The sequence below is a fragment of the Lutjanus erythropterus genome, chromosome 12 (genome assembly GCF_056507025.1).
Source record: "Lutjanus erythropterus isolate fLutEry1 chromosome 12, fLutEry1.hap2, whole genome shotgun sequence".
Taxonomy (NCBI): Eukaryota; Metazoa; Chordata; class Actinopteri; order Lutjaniformes; family Lutjanidae; genus Lutjanus; species Lutjanus erythropterus.
This window is the reverse complement of record NC_139328.1, coordinates 20,825,669-20,841,106: the sequence shown is the minus strand read 5'-3', so window position 1 is coordinate 20,841,106 and position 15,438 is coordinate 20,825,669. Positions and strand designations below refer to the sequence as shown.

Here is a 15,438-nt window from a genome sequence, read left to right as displayed (position 1 = left end):
CATCTCTGAGCTCACAGCCAAGTCTGCACAACAGACTGAAAAATAACTTCAAGTAACCTTTTTCAAGGTGATAAGACAGAATATCATTAAGAAAAGATCTAAAAAAACACAATGACATATAAATAGACCCCTTTTCTTTGGTTTTATAGATAATTATCTCCATTGTATTTTTGTTTAACTGGAGGATATTGTAGCACAGCTAATCACCAATTGATTGAGTGCATTTGTGTTCATATGAGACGATAGTCACCTGATATTTCCTATACATCTGTGTTATTTGCATAATTGTGTAAGATATTTTGGAACTTTGAGGAACTCCATGTTAATTACTGATTAACACGAAGTGGTCTCTATCGTTCAAATAAGATTCAGACCAGTTTAGCACTGTGTCAGGTTTCCAGTCTGTCTACTACTTGCCGTAGTCAACTGTGTCCTATAAAACACTGAGATCACATGGAAAACATCAGAACACATGTTAATAGAGTTAAGCTGTTGAAAAATAGCCTTTTCAGTGATATTTCTTACAAAAGCAAGTTCTGATATGGGACTGATTAGTCTTTAACAGTGACTTATTAACTACAGCTTTTAGAGCCTGCAGGAAATTATACTCTACTTGCCTGGAATAATTATTAATACCTGGTATAACCATCCATATGGACAATATTTCAAGTTCCAGTCGATTTAGAAGCTGTGGAACACACTGAACCCAAAGGCTCTTCTGTTTAAAACTTGTTGCAGGAATTATGTGTTACTTGAATGAAAAAAAATAATTAAAAAAAAAATAAAAAAAGACCCACAGTAGTATTACTCAAGTTCGGTATGTGACTGTCCTTTGTTACTTCCAATGCCCAGTTTTGAGTCATCTCAGAATGTAAGAGGTTGTGCATTAAAATGGAAATGCTTTACATTATGTAGATAATTGTGTTTATAACAGAGTTGAGTTGTTTTCAGTTATTTCAGTGAGTTATCAATCAATTTTCAGTGTCCTCTAAAATTTCTACATTGACTAAAACTTAATTGGGAGTTGAAATATAATTACCTTTGATGAAAACAGCCAATTTGAAGTTATTTCAATAAGTCATCTGTGCAATCAAGTCAATTCAGTGTGTTCTGAAGCCTCTAAACTGACAGCAATTTGAATATGAATATGAAATATGAAAACTACCAACTGCTAACTAACTATGTTTCATAATCCTTGAGAACAGTACTTTACATTCCTGACCCAAACACAGATTTATAATTGTGCTTTATTGGCTGGCAAATGGTTGTTTCAATACTTATACCAGTATCGGAAATGTCAGCCTAATATGCCGGATTGGGTATCAGCGAGAATGTGAGTTAATGCATGAGCCAATTTATTAGACCTGAAATAGAATCCTGCCACTTCCCAGCAGTGTTCTGTACACCAATTTTTTTTTTTAAACCAAAGCCAGGCCATAAAACGGTAACTATCATATCGCATTCATACTGGGTTAATCTTATACAGCAATGTCTGTATCAGGAAGGGAAAAAAACAGCATTAAAACATTTTTGGAAAAGTTTTTTAGCTGATAGGAACAAACTGTCATGTTAATAATACAGACCCTTATAGAAAATGTCAAGTTTTCTGAGTTTTGTCAGTGAAGATTGATGTAAATTAACTGCATGACTTAGAGGGTAAAAGTCAAGGGGCCACTGACAGAGGAGGGTTTATCAGCCTGTCAACAGTATCTAATAAAAACTAATGTCTCCAGTTGTAAAAGAGACATAAACACGGCACTACATACTAAATGTTTTGCATTTCTGTGGTTTGTCATGACATTAATCTCCAAGAAAATGTAAGCACATTGAGTGTTCACTTCCTTGCAGAATTGCAGGAATTCCTCATATTAGAAAAAAACATTTGAAGTTGAATGCCTTTTCAGTTCTCTGTTTCCCAGCTGGGTTGAATCAAGTATTTTTTCTAAGTGATGTTGCAGGTCACAGTCTGGCAATGTGTGCTGTCCCATGAGGAAACCATCTGAGGTTTATCATCTGTTAATGGAACAAAACATTTTCTATGTCAAAAAAGAAAAGGGAAGGTTTTCCAACCTGGAGATGAAAATACTGGATAATATGTGCTTAACAAAACCTTCTGTATTTTTTATAAAAAAAAACCTTGACAACCATCATACAAACAAATCTTACATAACCAAAGTTGTGTTTCTTCTCTCATTCTATATTTTCGAATTAGAGTAAGATCATTACTTGACAGAAATGAAAAATTTGTAAATTGAGATTAAATCCATTTATTGAAAAAAAAACTTTCAAAAATGTGCAAATAAACAACAAACTGTAAAAACATGAATTCTTATAATCAAAAAAACTATAAATATACAAAAATGCCACTTGAAACTCTTAACATCTGACAGTTCAGATCAGATATATGGCTAATTTACTTTTTAAATTACAATTAAGGCAGTCAACCAGCTTCAGTTTTAACAAACTTGAACTGAGAATTATGTTTTTTAAATTAAGTAAAAAATGTTAATTATTCAGATATACAACTGTAATTATAAGACACTCTTTTCTTTTAAAACAAAACTCAACAAGCCTAAAACGGCAGTGTCTCAATAATTTAGAAAAGAAACTTTCCGGCACCATATTTCACATTAGAACAAGGTTACAACATGCAACCAAAACATTCACTCATTAAATACAACATGCCGTTTTATGAAACGTAACTATGGAATTGGTTAGGTTTTTACACAGTATGCTTTCTATGTAAAGAAACTTACTAACTTAGACACCCTGACGTAGCTCATCAAACCTGTATCAAATGTTAGAAAGATGCCAATACTGAAATATTGTGAGTTGCTGTGAGTTTCAGCTAAAGCAGAACACTGTCACAGCTGCTTCAAGTCTCAGGCTTTCCACTGCAGGTGGAAAAATACAAAAATTCGTACAGGCAAAAGTGCAGTAGGAGGCTGAAGAATTTGTCCTGGCTTACTTTCACACCTCATTTCTCTGGAATGTTTTAATATTTACCCTGTAAATCATTAAAAATCCCAATGGAAATGTAATGACTCATCATAGCTTAATAAATATGTTATTGTAAATGAATTCAGGCACTGAGTTTTGCGTTGGCTGAGAACCAAGGGTCAGTATAATAAACTGAAGTTGTCTGGCCAACAGCAATGTAGTCTAATGTGTATCTATGGTTTTTAAGAAGACAATTGTATGTTTAAGTATCAGCTATAAAAAAAAGAGGGGAAAAGGCATCTTTGAAAGGCAAATAGTGCTTCCCGAGATTGTATAAGCATACAGTAAAGGTGTTGTCAGCCATCAGTAATTGAGGATCTGCACATCAAACAGGTCACACACTCCCTCGTTGTCATCCAGGTTGAAGCTGTAGTCTATACCTGTGTGGGGAGAGAATAAAAATAAACACACCCTAAAACATGAAAACAACAAAGAATATTAGAGCTAGACATAAGGGGGAAAAAAGATTTTTATTTATTTTTTTTAATTTCAAGAATCATGTCAAAATGTTGAGAATAAAGTCAAGTTAAATTTATTTATAACTCAAAATGCCCCCCAAAAAAATCTTCCTCCTCTTCCTCGTAGTAGTTCTCACTTATGCCGAAAGGTAAACTTTATTCTTGACATTTCATCTTCATTCTTGAAATGCAAAATAATTCCTCCTCTCATTTTTTTCCTCTTACACCTGGCCCTAATACTCCTCTGTACAAAGACAGATAGAAAAACTAGATACAGATTTGAAGCCATGCTAGCAACAAAGCTCTAGGGATGGCAACATGAGTTGAGTCAACTGTTTCAGTCCAGAGTGAAATATTTCAAAATATATTGAATGGATTGACAGATTTGGTGCTACCTGGTGCTGATCTATGGTGCTCAGAGGATTGGTCCTGCTCATTTTGATATACACGGATTTCTCCCCTGATTCTACTTTTCCTCGAGCACCACCATGAGATCAAAATGTTAATTCCAATACTTCGGTTTATTACATGCAAAACTAATGAGATTTCTACCAGTTTCAACTTGACTTAACGTTAACTGCTAATCAGCAAATGTTAGCATGCTAACATGCTAAACTAAGATGTTGAACATAGTAAATGTATTCATCACTAAGCTACAACGTTAAAACCATCTGTCTGGTATTGTAATATTGTGTACATCCCCTTCATCCCACCAAAACAATTCTGTTGAGGCATGGACTCTAGACCTCTGAAGGTGTTCAGTGGTACCTGGCACCAAGATGTTAGCAGCTGATGTTGATGCTATGAAGTTGTGAGGTAGGGCCTCCATGGACTTGTTCCAGCATAACTGGAAGAACTGAGTGATCACTTGCTACCAAATATATCTCATCCCTTGGCAGGCACCATTGTAACAAGATGATCAGCACAATTCACTTTATCTAATAGTGATTTTAATGTTAGCAAGTTGATATTAGCAGTCAGCTCAAAGCATCACTGTGCCTCAGTGCATTCTTATAGAGCTGCTAGCATAGCTGTAGACTGCTGGTTTTGTTGATTATCTTTTTACATATACTGTAATTGTAAATATTTTTCATTTAAGTACTTAAGCCAGGTTCTGAAACACTTACCATCAGTAGACATTAACTCATCAATCAGGTCAACAGCTCCTACAAGAGAATTCAAAACAACATGTTTGTATTTTGCAGTATATTGAACCAAACCAACTGTTCATTTTGACTTACAGAGTAAAGCTTGTGATGAAAACTCTGATGAATAAATTGAAGCTTAGGTCTTAAAGCCTCAACAGAATCAACACTGAAACAAATGTGAAGCAAGCATTTAATTGCCCCCGAGCTTCTCACCTGGATTAAATTACAGGATAAACTGTGTTCTGTGTCTTACCCTCTCTGTTGTCCTTCATGTGGTCTCCAGCAGGGTTGAGCTTCAGCAGGCTGCTCACGTCCAACACAGACTGGAACTCTGGGCCTGCCAGGTCCATCTGCTGCTGCTCCAACACTGCTGCTGTTTGGCTGTGACATTCTGCAAGTAGTGTGAGAGGTGCGACAAGAATAATTATCTGTACAATTAAGTCCCTTTCTATTTAAACCAGCAGCATTACAAGGTGTAATTATCTGGACAAAAGTCAAAAATCAGCTGTTCTGAAGTGAGCACAGTCTGGAGGTCCAGAGGGCGCACTTTCTGACTGTAGCCCTTCTTTTTAGAATTTTCCTGAGTCCTTGCAGACATTCGTCATACCTGCTGTAGCGTGGCAGGTTCTGGGCAGTGCTTTGAGACTTCAAGTGTTTCCATGGAGACTCAAAGAACACCAACCTTTGCCAATACAATGGTTTAGTCTCATTCCCAAAATGAGACTCAACAATCAACCATCCTCTCACCACCTACCCAAAGTGTCAGTTGATCATTCAGTCTCCCGTCTTCCCATGTTACCTTTCTTCAGAATTGCTTGCTGCACCATGTCCATGAGTCTGCAGGTGTGCTTAAGTCTAGACATTTGAATTCTGTCATAAGTTGCTACATTTTGGGAAATGTGTTTATTTGCTGCCGTGCTAAAAGTGAAGATGAGAAGATACAGTCCAGACAGAACCCCTGTTAATCCAAATTGTTGTCCAAAATGGCTCTGTCTAAAGGTAAAAAATATCTCTTGGCCAAGCTCTTGTGTAAATGCACAACAGGCTTGGTTCGTCATCTTTCCAACTTTGTGTTGTACAGAAGTAAAAATGTCTCTTGTGCTGCTGTGAATTCCCCATTTCTCTGACCAGGGTTTCACTTTGACAAATTGAAAGGAAATTACCCACTTGTATCTATTCTTACACTATTCTTATTGCAACAATGAGTCATCTTTTTCTTATAAACCAAGATCAAATAAGGAAGTAGTTTGTCATTCATACATACTGGAAGTCTCACACAGGAACATGAAGTGTTCTAGGTCTGTTCCCATGGCATGTGGTGGGAAGAGATGTAAATGCGTTTTTCTGTCTGGGTAGCGAAACCAGGCAATGCAGGATGTCATGTGAGATGCATACAAGATGACAAGTAGATAGCAGTTCTCTTGTTTTGGAGTCAAGTCAAATTTATATCCACACAGTCTTTCTTTACAACCAAAATCTACTGTCACAAAAACATGCTGAGGTCAAATCATGGATTGAAATGCTTCAAATTATGGGTGTCTTGCCAACAGCTTGATTACTCCACATAACTGCCATAGGCACGAAGATTATGGCCTTCATAATCACTTTACTTGACAATGTTGTTGCTCTCTTATTACTAAGAGTTGTGTGAAGGAGTCTACAAATTTTACTTGTCTCTGAGCTGCCAAACTCAAGTATTTTACACCGCAGAAATTAGACTGAACATTTACAAGTTAAGGTTGATGTAGGAAAAAAATAGTTAATTTTAAACTCCCCTTATTCAACTTTCTTAAATTGTTTATATATTCCCGTTTCAAGCAGGGGAAGAATTTCAGGTTTTCATATTTTTAATGTCTTGGTTTTTGTCACCGTATCTGTTGCTTTTGTCTCACACATTATCTTATCTTATGTTTGTGATGCAAATAAAATAATCACTGAAATGAGCACACCTATGCTTTTGCATGTTTTAGCTAATGTCATACAACTTGGTTGAGATAGGTAAGCCTTTATGACTGACACAGTGACCCACACGATGATCACATGGGCATTACAGATGCAAGCAGTGACTTGTGACTCAAACTGTTTCCTGTTATTGGATGTCAGGGAATGCTGACATCTCAAAGTCAGCTGGTAGACAACAAACTTTTTATAGCACTAATTAAGCAAACACACATGATTTGTTTTAAAACATCAGTCTTTTCTTACGGTTTCTGTTTCTCTTCAAGATTTTATTTCCTAACAACACAGATCAGTAATGCAATACTTTAAGTTCTTGGACATAAGAGTGTCTTTGAATACAACACAGATTTTTGAAAATGTATCTCTGCTTGCAACTGTATTATCACACAATAAAATATGTTAGAAATCTCTGTATACCCTCAGTTGCCACTTTATTAGCTAAACAAATGTTAAAACTAATGCAGTCTAATACAACATGCATACATAATACAACATTTTGGAGGCTGCAATTTGTGCTATCCTACATTACGCTGCTTTATACTGTCTACCCTGATTGCAGGAAAAACATTTTCCTCACAGTATAATATGCCATAGTAATCCCAGAAATAGTAGGGAGAACACAGCTGTCACCATTGATACTAATTGAGGTTCAGTTCCATTCAGGGTGCTGCTATCGTGCATGTTGGCTCACTGGAAAAGCTCTGCTCTGCAACTGAACCTTAATTGGTATCACTGGTAACACCTGTGTTTACCCTACTGTTTCATATCAATGTGGATGCTGTGAAAAGGGATGCAGAAACCTCTGTCCGTCAGAATTTGATTTTCCTGTGTGGGTCCTGATGATTCAGGATCACAATCGCTAAAAGTGTCCAATAACATCACGCCTCTTGATAAAAGATTTCTGCGTAGGATACACCGGTGTACCCTTGCTCAGAGCTCCTCCAGAAGTCTCCTCTCTCCTCACCCCTCGTCTCCTCCAAGTGCATTTAAGCAATTAGAAGATCCTTTATAATGGTGGAGGGGAATACTTTTTTGTTATTGTTAGACATAGTGTGTTGACTGTAAAGGTTTTTAATTCACCAATATTTAAATATTTTTATAAGATACTGAAGCTTTGATTGGCTTTAATCATTCTATCATTCATTCATCACTTATCCTTGAAGGGTCGTGGGGGGCTGGAGCCTATCCCAGATGACACTGGACAAAAGGCATGGTTCACCCTGGACAAGTCACCAGTTCATCGCAAGGCTGACACATCAAGACTGACATCCATTCACTGTCACATTCACACCCGTAGACAGTTTAGAGTCACCAATTAACTTATTATGCTGTATGTCTTACGACTGGGAGGAAGCCAGAGAACCCACACCAACACAAGGAGAACATGCAAACTCCGCACAGAAAGGCCGTGCACCAGCCACAAATTCCCCAGCTGGCTGGGGCACTCGAACTCAGGACATTCTTGCTGTGAAGCAGCAGTACTAACCACTGCACCACTGTGCCGCCTGCTGTGGCTTTAATCATTTAATTCTTAATCATTTTTAAAGCTTGTACTGTATGTATAAAATATCTCTGCACAAAATACTAAAAGGGATTATAAAGCAAAGCTTTTGTCCTATAAATGTTATGGAAGGCAACCTAAAAGAAGCCATTAAAAATGAATAACAATGGCACAAGGTGTTTTTGTCAAGGAATTTAAATCCCCTGTCCTTACCCATGTGTACATCAGGCGGGGTGGCCAATGGTGTCAGCACTTCATCATGTTCTGGCAGCACCATCTTGTGGTCTGAGCAGAGAGAGTCCTGGCTGCAGTAGGAGGAGGTGGTGTTGGAGGTGGAGTACGTGGACACTGAGAGAGGGAACCTCTGCAAGCTGGCAGGGGTGCTGGGTGGAGTTGGCATTGGACAGATGTCGTCAGTGGGCGGCACAGAAAAGACCACAGGTACCGTAGAGTCTGAATCTCTGTTGATGAGCATGACCTGGATGGGAGCTGAGTGGCTGCGTAGGTTCACCTGGTACTTCTTCTGACCACTCTGGCCCTGAGGAGCAGCAGTGTGGACATATGTTTACTGTCAGTACAGACGCTATAATCAATATTCTTATATACACAACGGATCACATGACTATTTGTATGTGACCAGGGCACACTGTAGTGATGATCAAACAATGTTTCAGTTTTCCACTTTTCAGCTCTATGGATCTTATCATTCAGTATTTTTTGGCCAATAGCTTTGTTGTTTGGGTTAAGTTTAATGCTCTCATAGCAATTTTTAAGCTGCAACAGGCAGAGATTGGCTATATTTCAATCATATGAATTTAACATATTTAACTATTTAATTATTTTAGTAGTATTTTATTTGTATTTTGCTGGACAGACAAAATTGTAATTTTAACAAAATACTCAGAGCTTGCATTTGTGCATTTGAAATGGTAAGAATCACATCCCTTGGTTCACACTAAAAAAAACTATACAACAATTAGCCTAATCACAGTATTTGTCTAAAGGTAAATAATTCAAGTGACATGTCATTTCAGGTGCAGCGAAAGCCTCACTGTGAACATTGTCAATTTCATCTGTGCTCCTCCTGACCATTATTTAAATAAGACAAAAGTATGGAATCAAAATGTGATCAGACATTTCTGCTAAGGCAAGCTTAGTAAATTAAACTAATTTGTAAACACATGTTCTTGAACTGAATTGGCAAATACACTTAATAGCCAGAAACCACCCATTATGCTATCCTGAATTCGAAGCTTCCCACCTCCAAAATATCATGGAGTCTTCAAATCTATGATGTGAAAAATTAACAGAGCTCATCTTTTCAATGTAAGTCAGATCCATATTGAGGCCATTTGATGCCTAAAATGTGATTATATCCATTTGTATAAAATTTAGTTCTGACTTGAATATGAATAGATGCAAAATACTGTCATGAGGAAATGTATTTTGTTTTGATGCATTTGATGATCAAGCATTTGAAATTTCTAACAAGACACACTTTGAAGTATTTGTTGCCATCTCTGGATGCAGGCATCTGTTTCCAGCAAATAGTTGTTAAAACAAACAAACAAACAAACAAACAAACAAACAAACAAACAAACAAACAAACAAAACTACACACTATCTGCTCAGCACCACATGGCAAACAGTTACAGACTAGCTGGTGAACATAGTGGAGCATTTACCAGCTTAACAGCCATATATTTCCCTCAGGAGTTGGACCAGAAACAGAGATAAATGGGAGTTAACACTGCATTTACATTAATAAGGTGACCAGAAACCTGATTGTATGAATACTTGTGTCACTTTGCATCTGCTGGATGTTTAAATGGCTAAGTTTTTGCTAACATGTTTACCAAATCAACTGAAAAGGTGAATAAAACATCTCACAGCTTATTCCATGTTTGTGATCATCACATTGCTCTTCTACATAAGGGTTTGCATCAGTTAATGACACTATTTAATTGTTTTCTATTTCCAATAATGCATCATATGCTACAAAAACTTGTTATCACATTAGCCTTCTTTTATAACAGGATACATGTAGTTTACAACAGAAAAAATAAATAAATTGGTTAATTCTTGTCTTCCGGTGACTATTATCATTAACCTAATGCAGAACAATATTTCATGTATCCCTCTTAGTCAAAAAAAAAAAAAAAAAACTTGAGTGACCAACCATTTCAGGTAGCGGTACCTCCAGCTGAGTCCCAGCAGGAGCCACTACTGTGAGAAGAGTGCCTCCACTGAAGGCGTTGCAGATGTCCTCATGTGTCACATATTTATAAGTGGAGAGGTAGTGTTAAGGGAACAAGAACAGGATTACTAATGAAGGAAAACAGAGACAATAAACTGGAAAAACAAGACTGTGAGCATTGTGCAAGTTAGGATTAGACTGGCTGTGATTTCACAAGAGACTGACAAGAACAATTATATTTATAATCCTCCTTTTATAGCATTTTCTCTCTTCAATAAACAAACAGTGTTAAAAGAATCAAGTGTTTCTCCTCTGAAATGAATAAATAGGCCCCAAGAGGGCTAGAATTACAAACTGTAGAGAGAGAAAAAAAAAAAAAAAGAATCAAGAGTACAAACACCAAGTGACATTTCACTCTAATGGCATCAAAGGTAAAGCCTCACCAGTAAATATTTTAAAGACTATGTTCAGTTCAATAGCATGTTGCTAGGAACTGGGATGTGTCCACTTTAAACTTGCCTCAGCATGACGAGTTAACAGAAAATTACAGTGCTTTCAATATTACAGAAAAGGATGAATGAAGAAAAAGAGATACAGAAAAACACTGACCTGAACTGGACTAAACAAAAACTGCACCTGTAAAATAGGTACAAGCTAAACTTCTCCATTCAATGCCAGATGGCATAAAAGGATATGAGCAGGTGATGGGGTCGTGGTTGAGGTGTTTGATATTCTCCTCAAGCCATGCCTTCTGGTAGTCCAGCTCTTTCTCTTGAGCCTCCAGCTCAGAGATTTGAGCCTTCAAAACCTTCACATGCTCCACCACCTCCTGAGTTTGGCTACTTGAGTTCTCTCCCCTGGACAGGAAGAAAACAGATGAGAAGCCAAAGTGTGAGATGTAAACACAACACTCATCTCTAACAACACATACATTGTGTACTGAGCATATATTTTGATTGTTGAGTGGGCTAAAAAAAAAAGTGTCTGTAAAGATATACATGCAATGATTTTATGCCCATATGATATGCAGTAAACTTTTTGGTCAAGAAAGTTTGTGTTCCTTAAAGCTACCACAAGGAGTTTTTAACTGGTTATGAAACAATCTCGATTTATAACTGATGCCTCTATATGACCTACATAGGTTACCAATACTATAAGCAAGAAGATGGGCTATTTCATTTTAGTAATTCTTAACGCCCGCCACCGGGTCTGACTCTCATTTAAATCAGATGAAACAAGCCAGTGTTTACATTTTCCCAAAGCAAAGTTACAGTGAGTAGTATGTTACCAGTTAAAAAGAAGCACAAGGAGATTTTGATCTGGATCGTTTTATTTTTTATGTTATATTTGTGGTTATTGCAGTTGACACATGTTTTTTCCACAGGGGCCCCCAAAATCAACACAATAAGAAAGTTCTTTGTAGTAGCTTTAACATAAGAAAACAATTTTTAGAACAAGAATTGCAGTGTTACACTGAACACAACAACATTTTGCTTTCATAAATAAAACTTTTTTTGTGTGCAAGCCATTTTCAATAAGCTTAAGTTGAGTGAGAAAATTGGCATTTACAGTGTTTATCAGATATTTTGGATGGTTAACAGCGAACTTAAAATTAGGTTTGGCTACTCAAAGTACATATTTTTTAAATTCATTAGCTGTTAAACCTAAAGTGAGTAAGATGCTACATTTCATGCACATGGCAAAATCTCTAAAAATTTTGTTTGCACCAAAAACATTCAAGAGTTCAAAAGACATCAGAAGCAATCCAAACTGTCAGCAAGTAAAGACTGCAAATATTTCAATTATAAAATATGAAAATTTCCTTAAAAATTCTAACCTCCACTGGATTATGTTCTTGTTTTTCTTCTCAATCAGCCCCACTCCTTCTAGTACATTGGTGATGTCGTATATCCTCCTCTTCTGCTTTACTGCCAAACTGTCTGCAGCCTGTTAATTCAGACAGATATTTCTGTAAAGGATCTTATTCAGTGGCAGCTCAATATGAATACTTGCTGAGAAGATACATCAGACAATTTTGCCAGGGATTAACAGGAAACCCCAAATTTCTGTCACAAACACTTCTTGAGGTGAAAAAAAAAACAGAGACCATAGCAAAGCCAACAAATGAAGAATTTGGCAAATTAAGCTGCACAAACAGCAAATAAAACCCTTTGGCAGAAGAGGACTGTTATACAATAGCAGAGGAGGAAGGAGGAGGGAAAGGGTGTAAGGAGCCTGCTGTGTAAACATTACCCAGCTTCGGCGCGCAAGAAGAGAGGGAAAACTACTTATCACTGATGAAAAGAAGGTAGATTTGAGCAAGAGGCTTCAGGTAGGTCTGGCAAACAGACATCCACAAGGCAAAACACTAAAAGCAGGCAGGTAGACAATAAAGTCTATCACAACTATAATATTTGAGGGGACGAGGTGTAATCAGATTAATCAACACTGAAAGTAACGTAACCCACAGACATATGCAACTGTTGATACTGGGTCAGAAGCAGACATTGTTTTGTTTTAAGATGTTAGGATCCAATTACATTGGGAACCTCATGCTAAATAGCCACACTGGTATCAAATTGTTGATACTGATGGTGTAATAGCAAAGTTCCCCAAATGCCCCTCCACAAGTCATTAAAAGGGGAGTCTGAGTTAAAAAACTGCAATAGATAGCAGCCATATTGATATGGAATAGTAGGGAAAGCACAGGTGTTAACAATGATACTAATTAAGGTATAGTAGCGTATCAGAGGCTTTCCAGTGAGGCTACATGCACAATAGCAGCACCCTGAACTGTCTGAACTGAAGAATGTGGGACCTTAATTAGTATCATTGGTAACACCTGTATTTATACTACTATTTCATGTTAATATGACTGCTATGAAAAAGGTTGAGTTGAATCTTACTGTCATGTGATTCGGCTCCTGCAACTTATATTAACCATTAGAGGAAGAAGTAGTCATATTTTACTTCAGTAAAGTAGCAACACACAGTAAAAATACTGTTACATGTCTTACATTTAACATTTTAAAAATACAGTTGAAAAATATTAACAGAAAAATGCACTTAAGGTATCGAAAAATAAAAGCACTTGTTGGGCATAATAGGCCCCTTCAGTGTTATAACATCATAATTTTAACATAACTTTAGTATTAACACACAGAGAGGATTTTAATGTCATGGTTTACGGAAGTGGAGCTCATTTTGAACTCCTTTCTAACAGTGGTTCTCCAATAGGGTTCAGTAGCACTTTCTTATTTAGTTGACTTATTTTACAAAAGGCTTTATTATAGCCAGCATGTATTTTATGACTACACTTTTAACAATAACTACGCATTTACTCAAACAATTTAATAGGCCAATCATATTCAAGTCACACACTATAAATGTGTGTGTGTGTATCTCTAATATCTTTCCAGTACATTTCTCCTGTTTTTCTTTCATATAACTTAGCAGAAGTGTACAAAAAGAAAAAAAGGCTACATCATATACTAGATCAAATCATATAAATTCAAGGGACATACATGAGGGGGTCCCACATATATTTTTGTCTGTTATAAACCATTCATATGTTTTGCTTGGTAAAAATTTTAATTTACATAGTAAATAAATGTTTTTATATTGAGATGTATTGGAGTAGAAAAAAGGCCTACATATACTTTAAATTTGTACTTTAGTACAGTACTTGCGTAAATGTACTTAGTTACTTCACTTAACTTACTTTTAGTTACTTTTCACCAGTGTAATTACCAGATTTAAATGGGACTGTCTCAAGACTGTTTGCTTAGTTTAGGTCTACTTCAAGTTTAGGTGGAAGAAGTTAACTACTAATCCAAGTAGTAACACTTTTAGGACCTCTAGCTTCACTTTTAATGAACAGTATCTAAGTGGTTTCAAGTCATTAACAATTTTTTACCGATAACTGGCGGTTACACACACGCTCTGAAAATCAGTTCAGCTTTTTACTACGCGTAAGTTACTGAACCCACAAACGAGGAGGCCTGAGTAATGGCGGCTTGCCGGTCCACCTGTGAAGCAAATCAATGCACCTGACTGGCTGGTCCCATGTGTGACTGACAGCCCTTTGTTCACGATGGAAGGTGGCACTACACCGACTAATACCCCTAAATACTACCCACAAACAACAACACTGAGTCTGCCTTCAACGGTTCACTGACCACTTTCAAATCAAGGACGCCATCCTTCGCTTCTTGTAGCAGACTGACAAACTTCATCGTGAGGAGCCCCAAACTTTTCTCATGGCGACTCGGTGTCGAGCGGACAGTCTCCGTCGTCTCAAACTCCATCTTCTTTCTTTTAATTTTTTTCTTTTCGCGGCCTGTATTTAACTACAAATAACGAACATTTCTTTACGTCCACATAATGTCTCTTCTTGTGACTTCAACGAGACGACAACAGCAGTACCTCTGGGGTTTTAAATCAACGGACGTTACGTTAGGTTACTGTTGCCACAGCAACCCTTGTCCCGCTCGTGCCCTCCCCGTCGGCGACGCCCCTCCTTGACCCGAATAAGACCCCGCCCTCCCCTTCTCACTGGAACAGATAGGTATTGATAAATCAGTCCTCACCTGAAACATATGGAAAGCGAAAAGAAAAAAATAAAATAAAATAAATATGTATATATGTATATATATATATATATATATATATATATATATATATATATATATATATATATACACTCATGGTAAGTCAAAATTCTGACAATAAGTCAAAATTATGTATAAATTAAAAAGAAACACCACTACTCACACCAACAACATAAATCTGACTTACCATCTCGTATTTATATTATAGTATGTCATAGTTATGACAAATTAGGTAAAAAATTCGATTCCGAATCTCATTATTTTTCATCTAAGTTAATAAAGCAGTTTTTAAGTATTTAAAAAAGCTATCAGAATATATAACATTGTAAAAGTAAAGTCAGTAGGATTTGTCAGGGCTGTTCCTAAACGCATCAGGACGTCATACCAACGTTTCGGGTTGGTGAAACGTCCAGAACACGACGACATAATGTGGAAAAAATAAGGAAATAAAGGCAGAGGGCAGGGCCTTCTAGTGGGTCAAAAGTGATTACTGTAAGGGATTATATCATATGAGTCTATACATTGTTTTCATTAGGAAAAAGTTGCAGATTATATGAGAGGAGGA

At 36.8% G+C, this 15,438-nt stretch overlaps 1 protein-coding gene across 1 annotated transcript; it reads right to left on the bottom strand.

Annotated features, from left to right (window-relative positions):
* Positions 1 to 1,788: 1,788 nt before the first annotated feature.
* On the bottom strand, positions 1,789 to 14,729 carry e2f5 (E2F transcription factor 5). Its single transcript, XM_084732733.1, has 8 exons — positions 14,442 to 14,729; positions 12,101 to 12,210; positions 10,960 to 11,120; positions 10,246 to 10,355; positions 8,280 to 8,604; positions 4,860 to 4,997; positions 4,586 to 4,624; positions 1,789 to 3,380 (listed from the first exon to the last, which is right to left on the bottom strand). Exons 1-8 carry the CDS (start codon positions 14,568 to 14,570, stop codon positions 3,304 to 3,306), a joined length of 1,089 nt encoding a protein of 362 aa, XP_084588859.1. The 5' UTR covers positions 14,571 to 14,729; the 3' UTR covers positions 1,789 to 3,303.
* Positions 14,730 to 15,438: the final 709 nt, after the last annotated feature.

Coding starts and splice junctions, on each gene's coding strand:
- e2f5 (XM_084732733.1), bottom strand. CDS start 14,570: ATGGAGTTTGAGACGACGGAGACTGTCCGCTCGACACCGAGTCGCCAT. Junction 8,605..10,245: donor AGGTACCGCTACCTGAAATG/GTTGGTCACTCA, acceptor GCTGCTCCTCAG/GGCCAGAGTGGTCAGAAGAA. Junction 4,625..4,859: donor CATGAAGGACAACAGAGAGG/GTAAGACACAGA, acceptor ATTCTCTTGTAG/GAGCTGTTGACCTGATTGAT.